This window comes from Nelumbo lutea, chromosome 2 (genome assembly GCF_056320005.1).
Source record: "Nelumbo lutea isolate HS-2025 chromosome 2, American lotus-T2T, whole genome shotgun sequence".
Taxonomy (NCBI): domain Eukaryota; kingdom Viridiplantae; phylum Streptophyta; class Magnoliopsida; order Proteales; family Nelumbonaceae; genus Nelumbo; species Nelumbo lutea.
The window spans coordinates 38,213,108-38,237,491 of record NC_142685.1 but is presented as its reverse complement, the minus strand read 5'-3'; the positions used below and the strand labels follow the sequence as shown (position 1 = coordinate 38,237,491).

The following is a 24,384-nucleotide window of genomic DNA, read 5'->3' as shown; positions in this document are numbered from 1 at the left end:
AGGTGGTCATCGGGGTCGGTGCTTTCATCGTACGTCTCTAGTGTGGGAGCCTTGAAGTGTGGGGGGAGAGGCTCTGAGATGATTTCCTGGGTGAATGCGTCCATGCGACCGATGGAGTTGTTGTGGTTGGTTGAGGTGTTGGCTCAACTCTCCTTAACTTGGTGGAGCTCGTCCTTAATGGCCCCAATCTCGGCTCACAACTCGACAATCCCTGGGTTAGCATGAGCATGGGCCCTGCTCCTGTCTTCGCGGACACGATGGGTGTTAGCTCGGACTCCCAAATACTTCGAGAGAGGGTCGCATGCTCTTCTACGGGCACGATAGTCATTCAGAATGTCCTTGAGGTATGACACGGGAGGTGGAGTGGGATGGTATTGGCTCTCGCCTTGGGAGAAAACTCCAGGGCGGCCGAACTGCCTACCATCGTCCTGTGGGGCCTCCCTACGACGACGATGGTGGTGCTTTGAAGATTGATGACTATCTTCGGATTGAGTGGGTGCACTCTCCCTTCGGCTTAGCGGACAGACATTCCTTCGAGGTGAGTCCAAGAGGCGGTTATTGCCTGATTCTGATGGTTCGGCCAATAGATTGCCATGGCCGAGGGCCAGTACCTCAATGTTTTTCGCATTGGGCCTGATCCTCTAACACCTTAGCGGGGTGGTTGCCTTGAGAGGGATCTCCTGCTCGGGGGTAGACTTCTTCCATTCGTTGGGTGAGGCGGTCCAAGCGATCAAGAACGACCTGAAACTGTTTGTAGGTAATTAGGTTTGGATTGTTCCTAGCTCTCCTCACCATGATTTTCGAGCTTAAAGGGGATTTGGATGTAGAGTGTTATTATTATTTATCCTGGAGTGGGAATCGTCTTAGCAACCACGAAATCCCACAGACGGCGCCAACTGTTGCCGCACAGGTTGGCCGAAGGCAACAATGTAAATTCACCCTTCAAGTTTTAAGCGTTATCTGAGGACTCTGAGGCTTCGGAAGAGGTTGACCGAAGCCGAGGATAGCAAACCGAGGTGAAGTACTCCTTTCGAGGACTATGGTAGCCAAGTATTGCTAGCCGAGGCAAGGTCCTTGGTGGCCTGAGATACTACAAGATAGGAAGTGTTAGAGACCTTGGGGTGGATACCAGAGGTGGAGGCTCCAACACTTAAGTCAGTACAAGGTGTGAAGTTGGGGAGAGTGTGAGAGTGCTCTTGGAGAGAGTCCTCAGATGCACCAGATCTCACATAATTAATGCTAGGTAGACAATGTAGGTGCTGAAAGTAAATGAGTGAGTAAATGTTGGATTTACTCCGTTCCAACCCCTTTTCAAGGGGCAGTTATCTCTTATTTATACTTGAATGTATTGGTGATAGGTGAAGATGAATGTCTCAGATGAGAGCTATACGAGGTCAGGATGTAGGCCCTGACAGTATGCCAAATAGTTATGTGATTGGCTCCCTATGAAGGTATTAGGACTATCGCCTACTCTGGCTGACGTTAACAGACGTTAGTGGGCCGGGCCTTCTAGCCCCATGTGGGCTGGGCCAAGCTAACCCACATCAGCACTTAAACCTGAACTTTCAAGGTAAATATGGAATTAGGCTTAAGGATATATTTCTACACAGAATTGGTAGCACCGAAACGACCCCGCAAAGGCGCGAACGCGGAAATTTTTGCTTTCCAGCGGTCGGGGTCGTTCGCTTGCACCTTCGAACGATTCCTCCAAATGCAAGAAATGTCTCCGACCCTCTCGTCGGCAGCGGGCTAGCTACCTCCATCTCCATGCCGGTTCGAACTTAGAAGGTAGTGGACGAAATTTTATTGCCCATTTTAACCTTTTAAAATTTTTAAAATCCCACCAATGCGCTGCTTTGTTAAATTCCCCACCCCCTAACCCCAGCCCTCTTTTCTAATTCCGTCTCCACCATTGTTGCAGATACATTGATCGGCGCGGCGGTCAAGCGTAAAATACACACTATTTCAGAAGTTGCACTTGCCCTTTAATTTGATATACAAAGTGCACTTGGCCTATATGGTGTTTTTGGAATGACCTGAACCCGTAAATCTGAACTTGTGGATGTGGGAAATGTCGCGGTGTTGGCTGTGACCGACTGCAAGTCGCAACCCTAGGAATTTTATTTCTGCTAAACCGGTAGGTTCCCTATGTATTTGGGAAACAAAAATCTCTGACAATAAAGGCAAGTAAACTGGGTGTGTCCTTGAAAATTTCTAACTATTATTTGGTGTCCCCTGAAGGGCTAGCTGGTAGGCTTGCCCTGTTTTAGAAAAAAATGTCATAAGTAACGAACTGTTTGATGCATTCAGCAGGTATGTTACTTTGGTTGTGAAATCATTATCCCCTTCATTGGTTATTATGTTTTATTTATGGTGAACCAAAAAACAACAAAGGAAAGTTTTCTGGAGTAATTTGATCATGAATTTCATGCAGTTCAATTTGCCTTGTATGCTTAATGGGGATTTGAATATTAGTGATGTTGATGTGGATCATATTGCTGGTTATTCAAATTATTGTAATTCTAGTGTGAATAGTGTTCTAATAAATTTAGTTAATCAATTTAATGATATGGAAATTAATGTTACTGGAGGGACATTTACATGGGCCAATGGAAGAACCGGGGTAGTTTGTATTAGGAAAAACCTAGATAGTCTTTGTTGAGAAGTTTGGATATGTTCCCCAACGTCAGGCTAATGCCTGTCTGAATGGGGTTTTGACCACAAGCCTATTTACCTTAAAACTAACTCTAGACCTAAACTATCCAGTTCTTTGAAATGTGGTTTGGGGATCAGAACTATAAAAAAGATTGTTCAAGAAGGGTGGAAATTAAATATAAAGGGATTTCACTTAGCTTTCAAAAAAGGTGTTAAATTAGACACTATCAAGGGGAAGTTAAAAACTTAAAATGGTGGAATGTAAACAAGTTTGGGGATGTAAAATAAAAGCATGGATATTGATAAACAAATGCTGGTTGAGCTTGAGGAAAAAGAGGAGTTTGATCAAATCAAATCTCAAATTAAAGAATCGGTTAAGAAGAAAGAATTATATTTAAAGAATTGTAGGAGAAAAAGTTGGTTAAGAAGAAAGATCACCTAATTAGGTGGGAAGTGGTGATCAAAGGAAGGAATGTGGCGGGTTTGGTTTAGGTAGATTGAAAGAAAAGAATATGGCTCTATTGGGCAAGTGGTTGTGGAGATTTTTGCAAGAAACAAATAAATTGTGGCATAAGGTGATGGTCATCATTTATGGGTTCTCTGAGAATGGTTGGGATGTTGGAGTATCCAACAGGGTGCCAATATGTCTCCATGGAAAGCTATTTATAAGGTTCTCTTGTACTTTCTTAATTATATCAGGTTTGATCACAACTCTGGTAATAAAATTAAATTTTGGGGAGATCTATGAGTGGGTGAGGCTCCTTTAAAGGAGTTGTTCCCTTCGTTGTTTACTCTCTCATCTTTCAAAGGCAAACAAAGTTGGACTTTGTTTCAGGTCTCTTACAAATTCTTGATGGGGTTTTCTTTGATAGTAAGGGGGATAGCCACATTTGGTCTAGTCATCCTAAATGGGGTGTTCAGTTGTGTTTCTTTCTTTAAAGGTAGAAGCAAATAGGCTTTGCATACAGTGATTTAAAAGGTGAACTTGGGCGCACAGGCGAGGCGCATTTTGCGCACCCCCTATTTGCTATTGTTGTTCATTCATTCATTGCAATAAAATATTTTCTTAAAAGGCAATGAAAGTTATAAAATCATTATTTTTTATGCGAGAAATAAGAATTTCAGACCCTAACATAGACTTGCTCGGGCTTGCCTCGAGGGGCGTGGTACAAAGGCGACTCATAGAATCAAGAATGCAATATGTTTTACTTCACATTTACTACTTGAAGCAATGTAATTAAGGAAAAAAAGAGATTGTGGGTTTTGCATGCTTGAAAATGATTTATATGTTTGCTTTTATTTTTAAATTTTCATTTGAATACAATTTACATGTTATGTTTATGTATTTTAATTTTAGATAATAGGTTTTTTAAATAATTTATTTTAAAATTTAAGTTTATATTTTTTATTAACACTATGTTTAATATTTTTTGATTTTTTTGCATTTAAAAAAAAATTGGCATTTCTTGAATTTTCTGACTTTTTTTTTTGATTTTTTAGCTTTTTTTTTTTTGTAATTTTGTGCCTTTCTTAAAAAGGCGCAAGCCTCGCCTTGTGCATCAGGTGCAAATTGGCCCTTGCGCTTTTTTTGCGCCTTGTGCTTTTAAAACACTGCTTGCATATTAGCTGGGGGAGTCCACCTGTACCCAAACAAGGAAGAGAACAGTGCCAAAAACCATGTATCGGGTATATGAAAGTGAATGATTTAACTTGTAGCAACTTGGGTGAAGGGGACCATAGGAAAGTAGCAGAACATTTCCTTAAAGGAGTGGTTAATAAAATTATGAGCACTCACATTTAAATAAAAAGGGAAGACAAGTTGATTTGGACTGCTACCAGATCTGGTAGATTTTCTGTGGGAAGATATGATCTGAATCAGTTATTAGTTTCCCTGCTCATATTCAATTTTGTATTAATAATCCATGGAAGTTGAAAATGCCACCTAGGATTAAACTTTTCATGTGAACTTGTGAAGTGTTTGTAGGGGTTTTGTAAGCACTAGAGATTTTCTTTGTAGGAAAGTATCATTGATACCATTGTTCATCCTGTGTGTGAAAGTAAGAGCTGGCTCTAACCCAAAAGCTGAAAATGGGGTTTAAGACTGACTTTAACCCAAAAGCTGGCTCTAAACTTCAATCTGAAATTTGATATTGGCTCCACATTTTGAATTAAAATATTAGTTATAAAAAAAATTAAGATATCAGTTATGCATTTCAAATCTCAAGCTGCACCGTGCATGACTCAAAGCAGGAACTTCAATTAGAAATTGGGTTCAAAATCATAATTCATTAATTTCACTTTACATTTCAGATGGCAGTTATTACTAAGGTTGTCTTTGGTACCATTGTCATTTCTTCATGAAACATTTGGGATTGATCAATAGGAATTGGTGTGAAATATGGGTTGTCATGTGACATAATCAGAAACGTTTTGGGTTGATCTATATAAATTGCTATTGTTATCTAAAATGTCAAATTTCATGTTTCAACTCTAAATGGCAATGATCAGTCCCCAACATGCAATTTTTCGGTTGAAGTGACTCCTTTACGTGATCTGACAACTCGTATATCTCAACAATTTTTATTGATCAACTCTAAATGTTTCATGAAGAAACAACAATAGTACCAAACACAACCTAAATATAATCTTAACAAAGATTACAACAAATAACACAAACAAAACAACAAATAACGTAATGGCAGGAAATGACTGCTTTACAATAGCACAGACAAAACAACGAAAAAAAAAAAATACAAGTACAGGAAATGAGACATCGGCAACCAAAGTTACCTTATCTCTCATCTCCAGAGGGATTGCTACTGCATAGTGAGGGTTGTCCTCCCCAACATATTTATAGACAAGAAATGTCTGCTTTATTGAAAGCAACAGAAACATGAGGTTACATTGCAGTTAGAAATTACAAAATGGAGAAAAAGCTAGGAGACATTGGCAACAGAGCTCACCTTTTTGTCTCTCGTCTTTAGAGGGGCTGCTACAGCATAGTGAGAGAGATGTCCTCCCCAATGTATTTATGAACTTCCAGAAAATATGAACAGGCAGAAGATTTAGTAGGGAAACCATGACCTCTTCATCATGCATGTGCACACACTCCACAATCTGCTGAACATTAAACAACCATGATTTCCACACAATGAAGTTAGGATTTCTTGGGTAAGCCATCGAAGGGCAGCAGCAATGCTACTGATTCCATAACTAATACTGTACATACAGAAACCATTGGTTTTAAAAATAAGCTTGTGAATGTGAAGAAGGAGAGACACTTAAATGGAAACTCCACGATTGGAAAAAACACATTTGTTAATGAATACAGCTGTGAATGTGAAGGAGGAGAGACATTTGCTGAAGTCCAGACCAGCAACAGCACATACATGTGAGACATGAGTAGAAAATGAAGAGCCCCTAGTATATCAAAATCTCATGTCTATCTTTCAACTTCAAGAATGAAAGAAAACAAGGGTATTTCTGTCATCACACAATACCCATTAAAGATAGTATCAATATGTAATGGAATCTCGTTTTTACCCCTGTGGAGAGCAAGAGAGGATAGTTTTCTTCCACAGAAAGTTCCATATCATGATCAGCACTTTTAAAGATAGAATAGAATAGATTTGTCATGCGTTCGGACTATTATTGGAGTTCCGTAATTGGGAGACAGGATGCTGCTGAGAACGCAGTTCATGCTTTAAATTTTTGTGATGGTATCAGGCTATAAATTCTTGTCCCAGTTTAAAATGTTTTTTTTTTTTTCGATAGATTGTCCCAGTTTAAAATATTTAGCTCTTGAATTTACCTGTATTGAAGTTAACAACCAGAATTCAGTTTATTGCCTGACTTTATGTTTGATTTTTCTTCTTATTTATTTGGTTGTTTTGCATGAGTGTACAACCATTTTATACCATCTTTTGGATTTTCAGTTAATATAATTTGATTCTTTGAACAAAGAAACTGTTTGATTGTCCATACTGAATTTAGGGTTTTAATCACTTGCCTGGATGACAGGTTTTGGTAGTTTTTGTTTTTGAAGAAGGATGGGAGAAAGGAAAGTACTTAACAAGTATTACCCTCCAGATTTTGATCCTTCCAAGCTGCCCAGGAGGAGACAACCTAAGAATCAGCAGATAAAAGTCCGTATGATGCTTCCCATGAGTATTCGGTGCAATACTTGTGGGAACTACATTTACAAAGGGACCAAGTTCAATTCGCGGAAAGAAGATGTAATTGGGGAGGTAAGCTTCCTCTTTTGATTTTTGGATTTATGTTTTCCTCTACTTGCAATTTTATGAGAATTGTGCTTTGATGTGAGTAGAAAGTGCAAAACTGCAATCTGATTTGAAACCTGTGATAGAAAAGAAAGAGAAAAGAAGCTTTTGCAGAGAAGAGAAGAAGAGAGAAATTGAAAAGAATGGGAGAAAGCCAAAATCAGATTTGGCTGCCCCTTTCATCATTTTATGTGCTCATAAAAAATCTGAATACAATGACAAATACAATGACAAACCAATAATTCTATTCAATCTTTCCCAGTCAAGGAAATATGGGGTGAGCCAATCCCTCCAAGGATTGGAGCTTTTTGTTGGGAGGCATTCTTGGAAAGATGTAACACATGCAATTTACTCCAGAAGAAAAGGCCAAATTGGTGCTTGTCCCCAAATTGGTGCACCCTCTGCAAGGCTAATGGTGAAAGCTCTTACCACTTACTAATTTCTTGTCCTTTTGTTTTTGATATATGGGAATGGTTTATTTCTTTATTTGATTGCAGGTGGACCCTTCCACCAGATATACGAAGCTTGTTTGCCACTTTTTTCCTTAGATGGCCTAAGAAAAGGGGTAAGGCTATATGGAGGTGTGTGAGGGCTACCATTTGCTGGACTATATGGGAAGAAAGGAGCTCTATGACCTTGTCTGATAAGGAAAGGAACAAAGAAGGCATCATTGAGGTAATAATGGTTAGGGTCGTGCATTAGCTGAAGTCTCTGGGTATGCTTGCTGATGTCTCTACAGTTATGCTACTGAATAGCTGGATGGAAGTGGCGAATTCTGCTCCTTTTTCATCAATTACCTCTCCCATATGGTATCCACCAGGCCCAAAATGTGTAAAATTAAATTTTGATGGCAGTAGTGAAAGTAATCCTGGGCCCTCGGGTGTTGGGAGGTGTTCAGAGATGAGAATAGAAAGGTGATTGCTTTGTTTTCAGGCCCCATTGGGAATGGTGGCTCTCTGAGAGCTGAGATATGTGCCTTAATGGAAGGTTTAAGAAAGACAAACGAGCTGAGTATTCATAGACTGATTGTTGAAGGAGACTCAAAGCTGGTTACAGAGGGACAATGGATTGTGGAAATATGCAAATGAGAGAAGCGAGGCTAAATGGCTACTTAGGGGGGCTGGAGGTTTAGTTTCAATGGGTGAAGAGGACTGCAAATGCTTTTGCAGATACATATTGGCGAAACAAGGGGCGGGAAGGGAACAAATGTTTTGGGCTGTATTGTAATCTTCTTTCCTTTTTTCTTTTTTCGGGAGAGTTAAGCCTCTTTACCTCTTCCTGGATTGTTGTAATTTTATTATCCATTAATAAATTGATTTCTGTTATTGATAAAAAAAATGTCACAATAAAGCTGTCACCAACCCAGTTCGTACAAGAGAAAACACCAGAGTAGATAGCAGAATTCTGGGGTGTCTAACTGAGTGAGTCGATCCACACCCCAAAGAGTTTAAATGTATATTAATTATATGTATTTAAAAGGAGCCCTCGAAGGACTAAAGGAGAAAAAAAGAATCATTACAAATCTGTTTGGTGTTCGAAATTTCCAGGAGAAACTTTTGCATGTTGGCCTAATTCTAAATGGAAGCAAAGAAGCTAAAATCTTTTGGAGCTGCATTCCATTCGCTGTATGTTGGGAAGTTTGGAAGGAAAGGAATAGATGGGTCTTTGAAGGAAAGGCATGCAACAAAATGAAGATGTGCTTAGGATTTGATAAAAAATCATGGGCTGGATACTTATCTCACCAGAGTTGAGATGTATCATTCTCTTGAAGAAAAGTTTTGGGAAACACATGAATTGAATGGGTCTTGTGGTTGGTTATGATATTGAATATAAAAGCTTGAAATAGTTATTTTCTTGTTTGTCTTTCTGTTTCTAGGTTGAAATCTCATCACCCGTTGTTCTTTGATGTAACCTCTTTTCTTCTTAATAAATTTTGTTTTTTTATTTACTTAAAAAAAATGATAAGAGTTCCGATTACCCTAATGGACCAATCACCCCAAAGTGTTTGAAATCATGTTACTATTTAGATATATCATAGAAAATTTACATATTCATGAGAAGAAAAAGAAAGAATAGAAAATTCCAAAAATATAGGGGCTGAGCCTTTGTTTTTGTCCTAGGAAGAGGAAAAAAGAAAGGATGTCGATTGGATATTATCATCATCATGAAGAATGTGTTGATTGGGCAAAATTTAAGTTCTTGCTTACCAGTTTAGGTTTTGAAGTCTTCAAGGGTTCAAGATATCATTGTTATCATCATCATCATCATCATCGTTGTCATCATCATCGTCATCCAAGCCTTATCCCAACTATATGGGCTTGGCTACGTTGCATTCTGTTCTGTTTAAAGCCACTCATTGTTAAGTTATTGACATTTTATTCATTTCTTACTACTTCTACTCATGTCCTTTTTGGTCTATCCCTAGCCTTCTAGCACCATGTAGAAAAAAGCTAGGTGGCCCTCTATGGGCAACTTGTTGCTTAGGCATAGACATAATATTGAGGATATTTTCCCATGTAAAGCATACTTAGGAACCCACCCTAACTAGGAATTTGAACATCCGGTTCCTTTCTACAAGCTTCTTGTAGATTGCTGCATCTTTAGAACGTCCCCATTTAACTGTCTCCAAGTAATCTATCTCCTGTCACAATTAGAGGCTAATCTCCCTACTTGAGATTATTAACCTCAAACTAAGCTTGTACACCCTGGCAACATTAAGGGCCTGGGGTTAGTTGCAGACGGGTTATCCTAGATTTCTTTAGTACTCATCCATAGGTAATTGCTACTCAGGTGTGGTTGAGAATTAATCAACCAAAAATCAAGTTCCTTTATGCCCACTTTCCTTGTCATGGATTTTTAATATTTGGCTCAGCTTTGATAAAGAGCTGAGTTCTGCACACCCTCCTATAGACGTGTAAAGTGGGCCCATTCAAAGTAATTATTTCTATCCAGCTTCACAGTAATGATTGTATATTCATTCATTCATATAGCTAGAGTTTCTTACAACCATATTGAGATTAATTCCCTAATTCCTACTTGTAGTCACCTCCTACTGCCTCTATCTGGTGATATCTTGTAAGGACAAAAAAGCCTTTACCCAATGTTGGTCCCTCTTGGGGAGTTTTCTTAATATGAATAGATTTTCTTAAGAACAACAACAATTGTAGTAATAGTAATAGCAAAAAAAGTTTCCTTATCTTGTGGGGAGTTTCCTATATGACCTACTCCATTTTAGCCACATAGAGGAATCCTGTGGCCAACCAAACTATTCATCAGACTAGGGATTTTCTGGTTTGGTTATGTATTGAATCCTGCAGTAGATATCAGCCCTATTCTAACCTTGGGTTGTAGGTCATAGGTCTGTTAGATTAGTAATACTACTTTAATTTTCCAAATTTAAATTAAAAGTTCTCCTAAAAGAGGGATCATCTGGAGCATTTGCCAAGGTCTCTTTGACCATTTTTTTTCCATGAATGTATGATGGGGGGAGGAATAGAGGAACTCCTTTTGAGCCCCAAATTTACATGCCAAATGGAATTTTTGTAGGCCTTTGATCTCCTTCACTAAATCACCTGACTAATTGTAATAATGGTGAAGATGATGCTAATTTCTATCAGAGGTTTGTTCTCTCTCTTTCTCTATGTTTTGCTATAACTCTTACACTCATCTCATAATTTGTACTCATCTTCTTGGGAATTGAATCAAGTTTTTTTGGTTGGTAAAGTTGAATAAATTCTTGACAGTACCAAAAGGTGATTGTGCATTTTGTGCAAAAAAAGATCTGACATCCAGTATTAGAAAGACAAACTGCTGGATTCACATTACATTATCTCATTAAGGAAAATATTAATTTGTTGCCTTGTTTCTCTCTGTGAATCTCCATTCACTGACCTAGTTTGATTTGTGTTCAATCATTTTCAGACATACTTGGGAATCCAAATATTCAGGTTCTACTTCAAATGCACCAAATGTTCAGCTGAACTGACAATAAAGACTGATCCACAAAATTCGGACTATGTTGTCGAATCAGGTGCAACTCGAAATTTTGAGCCTTGGCGTGGAGAGGATGAGGTGAACAACTAGCTTATAATATATGATCATTTTTATTTTTTAATAATTTGTGCATATATTCTTCATTGGCTTCTTGAAATCTAGCAACTTGTTTCAAGATTTCATTTTTAATTCTATTTTTTTTTTCATCAGGAAGTGGAGAAGGAGAAGAAAAAAAGGGATGCAGAGGAGATGGGGGATGCAATGAAATCTTTGGAAAATAGAACACTGGATTCAAAAAGAGAAATGGACATTCTTGCTGCACTGGATGAAATGAAGTCAATGAAGGTAGCTGGCTGGTTAGGCAATATACTTATTCTCACTAATCCATTTGGTGCTTTAGATACTGAAATAAAGTACTCCATTGCTTTTTCAGTCAAGACATGCAACTGTGAGTGTGGATGCAATGCTCGAGGCCCTGCAACGTACAGCTCAGGAAAAGGTATTCTGCTTTTCTTTTGTTTTTATTTATTTATCTATTTATGATTGGTAACAATTTGGAAGTTTTATTGATTGTGGATAGAGAATACTACTTAAGGTGATTAAAGTTCTAGCTATTAGGATGGCAAAGTTGTAAACCCCTTAATACAATTGTTCCCTCTTAATCCATTGCCTAGCTAGGGGAATCAACTACTCCATTTGCTGATCTATTAACAATACCAATTGGGGCAATAATCCTTAAGTGATAATTCTCCTCATTCTAGGAATAAAAGCCAAAAAAGGCTGCACTTGCTCCTTTACTAAATAATCCTCTAAGTAGGATTCCTCAAAGACCTTCATTATGCCATTTCTTCTTTTTTCCTAACAAGATTGATTGGGTCACATTGAAAATCTTTCTGGACCTAGATGTCACGGATTCCTCAACTACTCCATTTGCTGATCTATTAACAATACCATAAGATCTTGTATCTTATGGAATGGACATCCCCTAGAAGAGTGTAGAAGGTAGAATGTTCTAGAGGTGCTTCTAGAGATGCCAAGTGTACAAAGTTCTAGAGGATTCCTTGAGGGGGTTAGTGTATAAATAGGGGTCCCCTCCTTTGTTTGCAACATGCATCCAAGTTGTAAGAGCATTCTTTGAGTTGTAAGCTTTCTTCTAGTGCAATACAATCTCTTCCTCCTACAGTACTTGGTGTTCTCTTTTGTGCTTTGGTGTGTGCCTTTAGAACTTAAGCAACCTAGGAAGAAGGGTTTCGGGTGTGCAGTTTGGCTGACTTACTTGGAGGGCCAAGTGAATGCCACACGACTTAGCCAACGGGAGCAGTCGGGTTGTGACAAGTGGTATCAAAGCAACTTTGCTAGGGGCGCGTGGGAGTTTGTGCGTGGATAGGATGTAGGATGGATTTGACAATAGCAAGACAAAAGAAGGAGAAGGGCCACTCAAAAAAGACAAGGGAAGCGTCAAGAGACGTCCTTGCTGCGTTGGAGGCCAAGATGGCGAGGTTGGAGCTTGCCATGGGAGACATGCAAGACAAGTTCACATACATGGGTAGTCGAGTTGATGGCTTGGAGTGCAGGCTGGTGGAGCTCAAGGCAACTGAGGAAGAGGTTGTGGATCTTGCCTAGCATGGGGAAGACAAAGAACGGGAAGGGTTGGAAGCCAAGCTGATGGGAAGCTTGGCCAAGGTCCAAGCTAATGTAGACGAGTTGAAGGTAGATGTGGTGCTTTGCAAGAAGTTGTTAGCATGGGATGAGGTGGGGACTCTAAGGACATGCCAAAGGTAAGGGCACTTGAGCCACCTCACTTCAATGGTGCTAGGGATGCACAGGCGTTGGACAACTTCTTATGGCACATGGAGCAGTACTTTGAAGCAAGGTTCAAAGTATCGGCCGATACGTATCGTTTTGGGAGCTCCCCATTACGCCCCTACAAAGGGTGTATTGGTGTTATGACCGGTTCAGGGGGTGGAGGAGCCTTAAACCACCCCCCTGAACCGATTTTGAAATAAAAAATAAAAAAAGTAAAAAAAACACTATCGATGTTGCCCGATACGCTCTTGCTGGTGTATTGGGCGTATTGATATTTAGAACCTTGCTTTGAAGCATGCATATAAGGGATGAGTAGGCCAAGATACGTGTTGCCACTAGGTACTTAACCGATACAATTGTCTTGTGGTGGAGGCAGTGCTATGCAGACATGGAGAAAGGGCAGTGTCACATTGACACATGGGATGAGTTCAAGTGGGACATCAAGAGCCAATTCTATTCAGGGAACGTAGAGTACTTGGCGTAATGCAACTTGAGGAAGTTGAAGCATAGTGGGTCGATTAGGGACTATGTACGAGAGTTCTCCACACTCATGCTTGAGATACCCGACATGGATGACAAGGAGTTGTTGTTCAACTTTATGGATGGACTCCAGCCGTGGGCGGAAATTGAGCTATAACGTAGGGGTGTGTAGGATCTAGCTACTGCCATGGCCGAGGCAGAGAAGTTGGGGGAGAGCAACATGGGTAGATCAATGGAGCCCAAGTCTGCAAGGGGTGGCCACGGCATAAGTGGGGGAGATCACCACGGCTAGAGGAACAACCAGGGCATGCAGAGTGATTACTAGGGCAAGGGGGCCTAGACCAAAGTTCGGAACGACAAGACCAATCCACCTAAGTCAAGGGATAAGGGCAAGGCAAAGCTGAGTTGCTTCACTTGTGAAGGGGACCACCATGCTCGTGACTGTCCGCAACGTATGGTGCTTAGTGCACTAGTGGCACAAATGGGGCAGCAGGAAGACGGCCATGAGGAGGCCAAGATTGGGTCACTATAGTTACTTTGCAGTGTTAAGAAGCTGGAGGGGCCGGCTAAGGGGGCAACCAAGACCACAGCTTGGTCAAGGTTGATGTATGTGGAGGCGTTGATCAATGGTGAGAAGACCCAGGCCATGATTGACATAGGGGGTGACTCACAACTTTGTCTCAACTGGGGAGGCAAAGCGCTTGTGCTTAAAGATCACAAAGAGCAAGAGCATGATCAAGACAGTTAATTCCCAAGCACGTGAGATCGAGGGCATTGCTTAGGGGGTGAGCATCCAAGTAGGGAGCTGGCAGGGTGTCATAGATGTGACCGTGGTGCCAATGGATGACTACCAGATGATATTAGCTATGGACTTCTTCAACAATGTGTGGGCTATGCCCATACCGTATGCGTGGATGTTGTGCATCATGGAGGCAAGGACCTCATGCATGGTCCCTTTGGTGGATGGGACATGTGCAACAATGAAGAAGTTATCAGCCCTACAACTGGGCATGGGGCAAGGCCATGGGGGCCAATCTAATCTAGGGGTGGACAAGCAACCTAGGGCAGCACAACACGACAAGCAGGTCCAAGGTAAGGACAAAGTCGTGTATGCAGGCACAAGTCGAGGCAAAGGCCGAGGCAAGGACATTGGTAGGGGCCAGGCAACTGATCAAGGTTGGAGCAAATGGGTGGCTATAGCAACAATGCAGGCCACATATCCAAGGGGTCGGGAACCTGAGGAGATTATTGCTGAAACCATGACCACTTTTCTTGGGGTAACTCCATGGGTGGAGTACGCAGTCAAGTGGAAGGGATTGCCTGCATCAGAAGCATCGTATGTATGAGTGGACAAGTTGATTGCATCCAGCCATGAGCACTTGATCAGGCAATGGGATGCACAAGCCAATTGAGTGCAACGAGGGCGTTGCACAATTAGGTGGGGGAGAATGTCACGGGGTGATATAATGGGTTGCTTGGCTAGAGGTTTTCTAGGTGTTTCTTGAGGGTCCTAGCCAATTTTGCATGTTTCTGGGGTGTTCTGGAGTGTTCTCCATGTGCCTAGAAGGGGCTAGATGTTGGTGGAACTCTCTAAAACCTTGTGGAACCATCCGGTTTGTGTGGAACACCATAGAGGGGTTGGGAGTAATCTAGACTTACTCTAGAGTGTTCTTGTATCTTATTGGAATGGGCATCCCCTAGAAGAGTGTAGAAGGTAGTATGTTCTAGAGGTGCTTCTAGATGATGCCAAGTGTACACAGTTCTAGAGGATTCCTTGAGGGGGTTAGTGTATAAATAGGGGTCCCCTCCTTCATTTGCAACAGGTATCCAAGTTATAAGAGCATTTTTTGAGTTGTAAGCTTTCTTCTAGTGCAACCACCTCTGATGAGGTTGGAGAATGACCATCCACTACTCAGCCTAGTAAAGCCAATGCTATGAATGTATAAACGGAATAGATCAATTAATCTCTTTTCTCATGTTTATGATTACAACCCCCTTTTCTCCAAACACATCTATGTTCGTATCATGTGATTGTACCACTACTAAAATGTAATGAAAGTATCTATGCATCGGTTGAATATTGTCTAAATCATGTCACTCCGAATGAAGATGAACAAATATCCTCTATCCACTTCATATACACTCTTTTCCTTGCCCCATATGAAGATGAGGCCATAACTTCATATTTCTAGGAATACCAAGTGAAAACATCGTTATATAAAGACATGAGGTCCCTTTTCCTCAAACATATTAGTCTTTTCTTGTAGACTTGGTTAATTAGGGATAGTGAGCAATGGGATAGGGAGAGAGAGGGTGAGGGAGAGAGCAATGGGACTCAACGACTGCAAGTGCTCTGAGGTGGGTGTGAAGTTTTCTTCTAGACTAAGATCCTTCTCATAAATCTCTTATGTATCCTAATTCCTCACATAACTCATTCCTTTCTCTATATGTTTTCATCTTCATCCCATATACGTTCACTAGAACCCATTTAGGTTTTCTTCTAGACTTCAATTTTAGAGAGATTGTTAAATTGGTCATCCTGTGTAAGGCTTGTGGTGAAACCCTCCCTTACTATTCTCTTGATCCTTTGATTCTTATATTTGGGAATACTTCTGCTCTCTCTTTGGTTGCAAATGGGCCTCCCCCAGAGGATGTAGTGAGTTTGTTCATCTCAAATTTCCTGAGGCAATAGAAAAAAAAGGGAAGATGTATGTGGAAGGTGGTAAGAGCAGCCTTGGTATGGTCTATCTGGGAAGAAATAAATCAAAAGATTTTCAATGAATTTTATGTCTAGGGAGGAAACGATTGAAGTCATAAAGATCAGATCTGTACATTGGATTAGAACTTTAAACCTCTTCAGAAATATTAATATTAAGGAATTGGAGGGAAGTGGCACAATACTCGGGAAAAATGAAAGAATGGATTGAAACCACCAGACCAAATCAGCTAAATCTGAACTTTGATGGGAGGAGAGAAATTGCAATGCCATTAAAATCTTGAATTGTAGATCTCCTTCATTCAGGAAACTATTTTCTGCCACCAACTCTCAGTCTACCTGGCAGCAGTGCTTTGGGTGTTATGGGAGGAGAGAAATCTGAGAATTTTTGAAGAAAAGAAAAGGTGCCAGGAAATGCTGATAGAAGGGATCATGATAAAAGTGATCTCGTGGGTAAAATCTTTGGGATTATTCTCAATCTCAGATTTTACTGCAGGTGATATACTCAAAAATTGGAAGACAGTAGCATCCTCGTCATCAGCAAAGGTCTTAAGAAACTGGGACCCCTGAGTCTGGTTTCCTCAAATTAAACTTTGATGGGAGCAGCTTTGGTAACCTGGGTATCTGGAATTGGAGGGGTGATAAGACTCACTGTGTGGTGGGGCTGTATTCAGGCCCTATTGGATGGGGAGACTCCATTACAGCTGAACTAAAGGCAGTGGTTTTTGGGGTACAAAAAGCTATAGAATTAGGAGTGAGAAAGCGGGTTGTAGAAGGCGACTCCAGAGTAATTATAAGTTGGCTAAAGCAGAATGAAAAGACTCCCTGATTGTTCAGAAATGAAATCAAGAAGCTTAATCACCTAGCCAAGGACATGCAGTTGTTAATTCAGTGGACTCCAAGATCAGCAAATGGTTCTGCAGAACAGCTAGCGAAGCAAGGAGTTAACAGGAACATTGTTTTTGGGCTCAGTTGTTAGGCTGGAAATCAAAAGTTAATAAGTGGCAAAGTTTAAATACTAGTGGGGTAGTCGAGGCTACTCAGCTTCTGTACTGTTTCTCATTTTAATTTTCTTAATGAAATTACCATTACTGATAAAAAAATTTTGCAGATATTAATAAAAAAACATGCTTCAAGAGTTCTTATTAATGTACCATCTTGGAGGAGAGTAGTTGTTTATTTCTCAGAAATGAGTTTATTCTCTTGGAAGGCCATGGATGTCTTGATATTATCTTAGAGAGGCTAGACATCTGGAATCTACAGTGAACATTTCATTTGAATGGATTAGTGTAGCGACAGGATGATAGCTATTTTATTTTCATATATCTGATATTTCTTGGATTTCTTCTTTGGGCTAAGTTTGGTTTGATAGCATATATGAGAGAAAGAGAAAGTTGAGGGGAAGTTCTTAAGAAATTTGTGAAATTCCTTGAAGACTTTCCCTCAACTTTCTGTTTCTCTCTTATTTTCTATCAAATCAAACACAGCCTTGAGGCTTGCATTCTGGTTTCTCCATTGTTGTATAAACTAGATGTTTGTGCCTTCTGACAGCTTTGATTACATATTGGTAAATTTCTTTGATCTGGTTATTGATAAAAATTGTGGTCCTTCAACCATTAATTATATTTTTCAAGTTCTGATTTTGTTGAAATATCTATTTGCCTGGCAGGAGAAGAAACTGGAAGAAGAGGATGAAGCACTTATAAGGTCAATTGTTTTTCAAGTTGGTATACGACATCCCTACAGATTCTAGATTTATATCATTTTACTGCTAGGAGTCTTTATTTATTTACTTTCAATAACCAGGAATCCTATAGTTTCTAATTTAAATTTTGACACAGGGTTCAAGAAATTTTGTTCAAAGAATTCATGATGAGGATGAAGATGTGGATGATGACAACAATTTAAATCTGCTTTCAACTGATACTGGTGCACAAAATGATTCCAAAGTATGATTTTCCTCTGATTGTATTGTATTCCTTTTATTTTAACAGAGATTGGTACAAACATGGCACATGTTTATGAAAACTTATGACAAATCAATGCCTTTTTTTCCTGCACTTCCATGGTAGGATTTCTTTAAATTTGTATTATAAATTGGGTCTTTTTGATGGGAATTAACTTAAGGCATATTAAAGCTAACCAAAGCTTCTTCTATGCTTATTTGGCATCATTACAATGAGATGAGGCCCACATGGGAGATGGGTTAGCAGTTTATCAACTCGGGAGGATCCTAGAGTTTTCAATCCACCTTAAGATGTCCTTTGTGTGGTTGAGTTTGTTGCTGGAAAGGATGTATTTAACTTTCTTACATTTTTGGACAGCAAGGATGTTTCTTTTGTAATTTTGCATGTTTAGGGGGTTATGTTTGGGGACAGGTCGTAGCCTAGTTATTTCCCTTTGTTTGGCTTTATGTTCGTAATTGTTTGGGGAAAGTTTAATGTAATCTAGCTTCTTTTTGTACATGGCTTGTTGGGCAAGCTAACTTGGGGGGCAAGTTTCTTCCTTTGGAATTTTCTTTCTTATTAAGCTTGTAAGGCTCATTTGAAGAACAATTTTTTTTTGGCTAATGAACAAAGAAAATTTCTCTGCAGAATTTGGTGTGAATGCCAGGTTGGGGGTGATTTCCTAGGGTTTTGATCTTGTTTCCATCTATTCTATTCTCCTCTTCTTTCTTTTGCTAGTTCTTTGCTTTGTGCTACACATCTAGACCTAAGTTGGTTGCAAAAATAGTGATGAATCACAAAGATCTTGCATCCCTTTTTCTCCAAACAGAAATTAACTTAATTGGAATAAGATTTGATTACCCTATTTCCCCTTTCCTATTCACTTTGGTTATTGAGATTCTAAGTAGATTGATCGTTAGGGCAATTAAGTGCACAAGTGACTTATCATTGGATCCTAGTGATCAAATGAACAAGGTGGGAATAGGTGTGTAAATCCAAGGAACATTAGTGAAGTGGGAATAGGTGTGTAAATCCAAGGAACAAGGTGGGCTAGGTATTGGGAACTTGATCCTAGCAGACATAGCTTTGTTAGATAAGTGGTTGTGGAGATTTCCCCTAGAAGGTGATAAGCTATGGCTTAGGGTCATTGAAGCATTCATGGTTTCTCAGAAAATGGCTGGGATGCAAAGGCGGGACTCTTCATTCCTCCTAAATCTCTCCCTGGAAATCAATGCAAGAGGCACTTCCAACTTTTCATAATTTCACTCGCTTTGGTGTGGGGGTGTGGAAAATAAGGTTTTTTTTTGGGAGGATTTGTGGATTGGTGATTTTCTCCTCAAATTACAATTCCCTTTGCTTTACACTCTGTCCAAATACAAATTTGAACACATTCAAAATTTTGTGCAACCTCCCTTTTTGGAATAAAGTGGGGTTTTGGCTTTAGAAGGAGCTGGAGGGATAATGGGTATGACTCCCTTGTTCTCTTACCAACCAAGTTGGAAACGGTCTTCCTAGATGAAAGTTTGAATGGCAATAGAATTTGATGTCCTTTCACTCCTTTCTGACTTCTTGAGGGTGAACATCCCGGTTAAAGAGATTTGGAGCCTATTCCTCCTAAGTTTAAAGCTTTGTGCTGGGAAGTGTTCCTTGGAAAAATTAATACCTATGACATGTTGTAGAAAAGGGGGGCTAATTTGTGCTTCTCTCCTTATGTGTGTTTACTATGCAAAGCTTGTGGTGAGACCATTCCTCATTTACTAATCTCTTGCCCTTTTATGTCTTGTATTTAGGAATATTTTTCTTCTCTCTTTGATTGCAAATGTGTCTCCCTGCAAGATGTGGTAAGTCTATGTCTATTCAATTCCAACTTTTTGAGGTAGCCAAAAAGGAGGGAGAATTATGTGGAGGATAGTAACTTAGCAAGCACAGCGCTGATGTGGTCTATTTGGGAATCCAGGGAGGAGGGCACACATAGAGGGTGTATTCAGGAATCCAGGGAGGAGGGCACACATAGAGGCAATTTAATTTAGCACCTTGGACTCAGAGACATGCATTTAGGGCTACCTAGCAAGGGAACTCAATACCATCTTCAGCTGGATTGGAAGAAACACAAATGGGATGGAAGATGTACTGGAAAAACAGGGGGTTGATAGACATCATTTGTTTTGGGCAAATTTGTGACTTCACATTTGGGGTTTGGTTGGAGTTCTCCAACAGCTGTACTAAATTTTAGCTTCAGTTTTAATTAATGAATCCATTTTACTGATTAAAAAAAAAAAAAACTCTTGAAGTTTTCTGGCCCATAGTTGAAGCCTCACTACAAGGTAAGTGTAATTGGAAAATCAATTTCTGCTGGTTTTGTCAATTGGGTCATGATAGCAAATTGTATTGATTCTTTGATTCATTGCACTGTCACTCCCCTCATTATCTCTGGTATTATTCTAACTCTCAACTATTGCAGTGGGACAAAAGATGAGTATTTATATCAGTATTGCAATATAAGTTGGAATCAATCTTCAGTTTGAGAAGAAGAAGAAGAAGAGCAGGTATATCAAGAAAATGGCAAGAGTTTAAGAAGAAAAAAGATGAGCATTCTGCATATTTTGTGTAGTGAAGATGGAAAATTATAAGAGTATTTAAAGATTATTCTCTGGCCTTGTGTGAAATAGCACTAGAGGAGTATTCCAAGATAGTTCAAGTGCCATATTCATTGCATTCTTTGTCCTTGGATTGGCTCATTCAAGGTGCAATCATCCAACTCCCCGGTGTTGGAGAGAGTATTTGTGATAGTTGATTCTCTTGCTAGTTTTAATGGCATAGTTGTAATTATGGTGAAACATCTGCATGTGTATATGCATAAATCCATGCATAAAGATAAAAGTTGCGCATTGGGTAAAGACAGTGGAAATCTTTTAGGTTTTCTCTGTGAATGAATTAATAAGAGCTTGGATGAAGGTGGCACACTCCTCTAAAGGAAAAGGCAGGATAATTATGGAATGGGAACTGGCAGAAGTTAATAAGTTAAAACTGAACTTTGATGGGATTTCTATGGGAATTCAGGATTGGCAGGAATAGGTGGGGTCTTCAGGAACTTTAAAAGCAGGTGGTGGCTTTTTATTCAGGGCCTATTGGAGTAGGAAATTCTTTGAAATCTGTATTGATGGCATTGTTGCAATGCCTATGATTAGCAAAACAAGTTTCTGATAGTTGGAGATGGGAGGGGACTCAAAAGTTAATTGTCTCATGGGCAAAGTGCAGCAGTCATGTTCCCTGTACATTTAGGCATGCTTTTAGGGAAGTGGAAAGTATCTCGAAGGACTTTACATGTTGAATTGAAGTGGGTGAAAAGAACTGCAAATGGGATGGCTGTGATACCCTAGATAAACAGGGGGTCATGAGACAGCAACTATTTTGGGTATCATTTGTAAACTTCTTGTTCTTGGGTTGGTGGTTTTTCCATCATAATGTTTTAATCTCATTTTTGGGTTAATAAAATTCTTTTCTGACCAAAAAGAAAATGTTTATGTGAAATTTTATGGAAAGAATTACTCTTCATCTATAACTAATTAAATCTCCTTTGATCATTTTAGAAGTTATCTATTATAATATCATATTTTCTATTTACTTTGCAGCCATTCAGCTTTTCTGAGTGTTTTCTGATCTTAAGTTTCTTTTTTTTTTATGCTCTTTAAATATAGTTTTTGTAATATTTAGTCCATCCATTCATAATGTAAAGTTCCACTTAGTGGTATTGATCTATGCATTCACCATCTCACTAACTCATGAATGTCTGGTGCAGAGAAGGAAAGTTTCAGAAGAACCTTCGGGAAAACCAACGGATTCATTAACAAAAGGCAGTATTTATGACAGCTCAAATGGTAGAGGTAGGTTTTGTAATTTTTCTTTTTCTTTTTTTTTTTTTAAATATGTCTTTTGGGTATTGAGTGTTGTTTGGTGAGGGGCATTTTTGTCCTCTTATATTTATGTTAATGAAGGGCTTGCCAGTGTTTTAAAAGCGCAAGGCGCAAGGTGAGGCATGCAGCTGTGCACCTTTTTGAAGCAAGGCACAAAAAAAAAAAAACAAAAAAAATTGCTAAAAAATAAAAAAAAGTCCGAAAATAAAAAAATGCAAAAAAAAGAAAAAAAATTCAACATAATATTAATAAGGAATATAAACTTGAACATAATATCAATCAGTATATGCATGAACATCTTCTTCCTCATCATGTAATTGTTGATAGGATATTGTGTTATTTGAAAGGCATTCCTGGTAAGGGGATATTGTATAGTTCTCATGGACACCTCAAGGTTGAAGCTTACATAGATGCAAATTGGACTGGATGCATTGATGACAAAAGATCTACATCTAGTTACTGGACATTTGTTGGAGGAAATATTGTTTCTTGGAGAAGCAAAAAGCAATCAGTTGCAAGATCAAGTGCAGAAGTTGAGTATAGAGTTATGGGTCATGGGGTCTATAAATTGCTATGGTTGAGGACTCTCTTGTTAGAATTAAGAGTTGTTTTTTTTTTTTTTTTTTATCATCCTATGAAATTATTCTATGGCAACCAGGCAGCCATCTATATCACAAATAACCCAGTTCAACATGACTGCACAAAGCATATAGAAGTTGATAGACATTTTCTTTATGAAAGAGTAATTAGTGGGGAGATATGTCTACCTTCAGTGAAATCTGGTGATCAGTTGGTAGATATTATTTGGCTAATGGATTACCCAAACCAAAGATAGAAGAAAATCTTGTGAAGCTAGGCATATCCAACAATTGTACCTAGCTTGAGAGGGGAGTGTTGTGTGCCAGGGGAATTTTTGTCCTTCTCTTATATTTATGTTAATGAAGGGCTTGATTGTAATTTTTGTATTATGGTATAAATATTATGGAAAGGGGGACATGACCCCATCTTTTGACACTTTAGATCAACAACTCTTTTCTTTTCTTTCATCTTTCTTTCTCTTCCTTTCTCTTACCTTTTACAGCAACAAAGATTACTGAGACCATACTTAATGGCTTGAAACCATGTAATCTGTTAGAATGTAGTTTATAAACCACAGCTCCTTGCTTGATATGCTGCAATTATTGTCATATTTCAGTTTTCTGTAGTTTTAGATCATTGTCCTGAAACTTGGCTTGGATGTTTAATTCCCCAACCTAAAAATCAATTATATGCCCAGTGCCCATTAACATGCTGACTCAATTTAATATGTTCTCATTTTGAATTGCATTTCCACCGGGCAAATAACAAAGTTCCAGATATCTTTCATTTTGTAACAAATTTGTTTTGTCTATTTGATTCATAGCAGAAACAATTGGTAGTGCTGGTACTCGTAAGGAAGGTAACTTTATCTTCACATCTTCATCAGTCAGAGTTTCTGTTGTTAAAAAGCCTCTTCTCACTTCAAATGCAAGTCAAGTAAAACAAGAAAATAAGCAAGAGGAACCCAAAACCATTGCTTCCAGTGGGAATCCAATAAAAGAAGAGAGCAAGCATGTAGAAGAACCCAAAACCGGTGATACAAGCACTGGACTTCAAACATTATGTCAAAATTATGACTCTGGTGATAGTGATTAGTGTTTTTCTTTTCTTATCTTCCCTTTTTGTTCTTTGGCAAAAAGTAAAGCGTCTTTGTTACCGTAGATAAAACATTACAAACTGATTAGATGGTCCATTTGAGTCAATAGCTTTTGCAAAAGGACTTCAAACATATGGTTTTACCATATGGGCCATTTGGTAACTTTGTAATGGATATTATTACCAAAACAATGTATAAAATTCTAAAGACAGTTCCAATGGAGCTGTTCAATCCATGAGTTAGGCTTCAAATTATCTGTATTTATCTTGATTAGTTGTGCTAAATATGTATAGACCTGAAGCTGCCTGCTATTCTAAAAAGAAGCTGATTTCTGACCTGCTATTTGAGCTTGGATGTGAGCATCATGGCTATTTTGAGCCCAGCATCTTGAACCACGTGCTTTGAGAACTCTGTTGAAGGAAAGCACATCCTGCATGACCTGTGTTTGAATCATAGGAACGATCTACATATAGGTTAGTATGTTTAGATAAACAGGTTTCAAAAGATGTTGAGGAACATTGAAAATTTGATGATATTTGAGTGTGAAGCTGCTTTCTTGTAGGCAAATTAGATAAAATTCTATGTTAGAAAATATAAAGAGTACTCTCTCTTCCTTGCTTGTGTTGTGTTCCAAAGAGGATAACCAAGTGTTGATCTGGTGTAAGGGCCATCCTTCAATTCTATCTGGATCGACACCAATTTAAAGGTAACACCAGATCGCTCTTGCAAATGGGCAAGAGAAAATTAGATGATGCAGGGTTTTCGCTTCTTGTCCATAGATGCATTTGATGCATGTCTTTAAATGCACTACTTTCCCAAATGGCTTTCTAGACGAAGACTTATCTCTATGGCACCTTCATTTTCCAGATGAATGACCACTTGAACGAACTGCATTACTGCAGAATTGATATAAACTCGA

General features: G+C 39.1%; 1 protein-coding gene and 1 long non-coding RNA gene across 5 annotated transcripts; one reads left to right on the top strand and one right to left on the bottom strand.

Moving 5' to 3' along the window:
• The first annotated feature begins 1,578 nt into the window (after window positions 1-1,578).
• Window positions 1,579-23,719, top strand: LOC148869955 (uncharacterized). Of its 4 annotated transcripts, none has more exons than XM_088970931.1 (11): window positions 1,579-1,788; window positions 1,922-2,137; window positions 6,676-6,902; window positions 7,198-7,350; window positions 10,857-11,006; window positions 11,139-11,273; window positions 11,362-11,427; window positions 17,600-17,653; window positions 17,772-17,879; window positions 21,676-21,760; window positions 23,196-23,719. In XM_088970931.1, exons 3-11 carry the CDS (start codon window positions 6,705-6,707, stop codon window positions 23,462-23,464), a joined length of 1,218 nt encoding a protein of 405 aa, XP_088827057.1. In that variant the 5' UTR covers window positions 1,579-1,788; window positions 1,922-2,137; window positions 6,676-6,704; the 3' UTR covers window positions 23,465-23,719. The 4 variants fall into 4 exon arrangements, with proteins under 4 accessions (XP_088827057.1, XP_088827055.1, XP_088827058.1 ...); XM_088970929.1 differs by lacking the exon at window positions 23,196-23,719 and adding an exon at window positions 22,138-22,818; XM_088970932.1 differs by lacking the exon at window positions 7,198-7,350.
• On the bottom strand, window positions 5,506-24,240 carry LOC148869954 (uncharacterized). Its single transcript, XR_016107456.1, has 2 exons — window positions 23,802-24,240; window positions 5,506-5,772 (listed from the first exon to the last, which is right to left on the bottom strand). It is a non-coding gene; the product is annotated as an uncharacterized LOC148869954 (long non-coding RNA).
• Between the last annotated feature and the right edge of the window lie 144 nt (window positions 24,241-24,384).

What these genes read in the sequence shown, in the direction of transcription:
- LOC148869955 (XM_088970929.1), top strand. Translation starts at nt 6,705, where the DNA reads ATGGGAGAAAGGAAAGTACTTAACAAGTATTACCCTCCAGATTTTGAT. An exon ending in ATGAAATGAAGTCAATGAAG is followed by an intron (nt 11,274 to 11,361) that starts GTAGCTGGCTGG and finishes TTGCTTTTTCAG; the next exon opens with TCAAGACATGCAACTGTGAG. An exon ending in AACGTACAGCTCAGGAAAAG is followed by an intron (nt 11,428 to 17,599) that starts GTATTCTGCTTT and finishes TTTGCCTGGCAG; the next exon opens with GAGAAGAAACTGGAAGAAGA.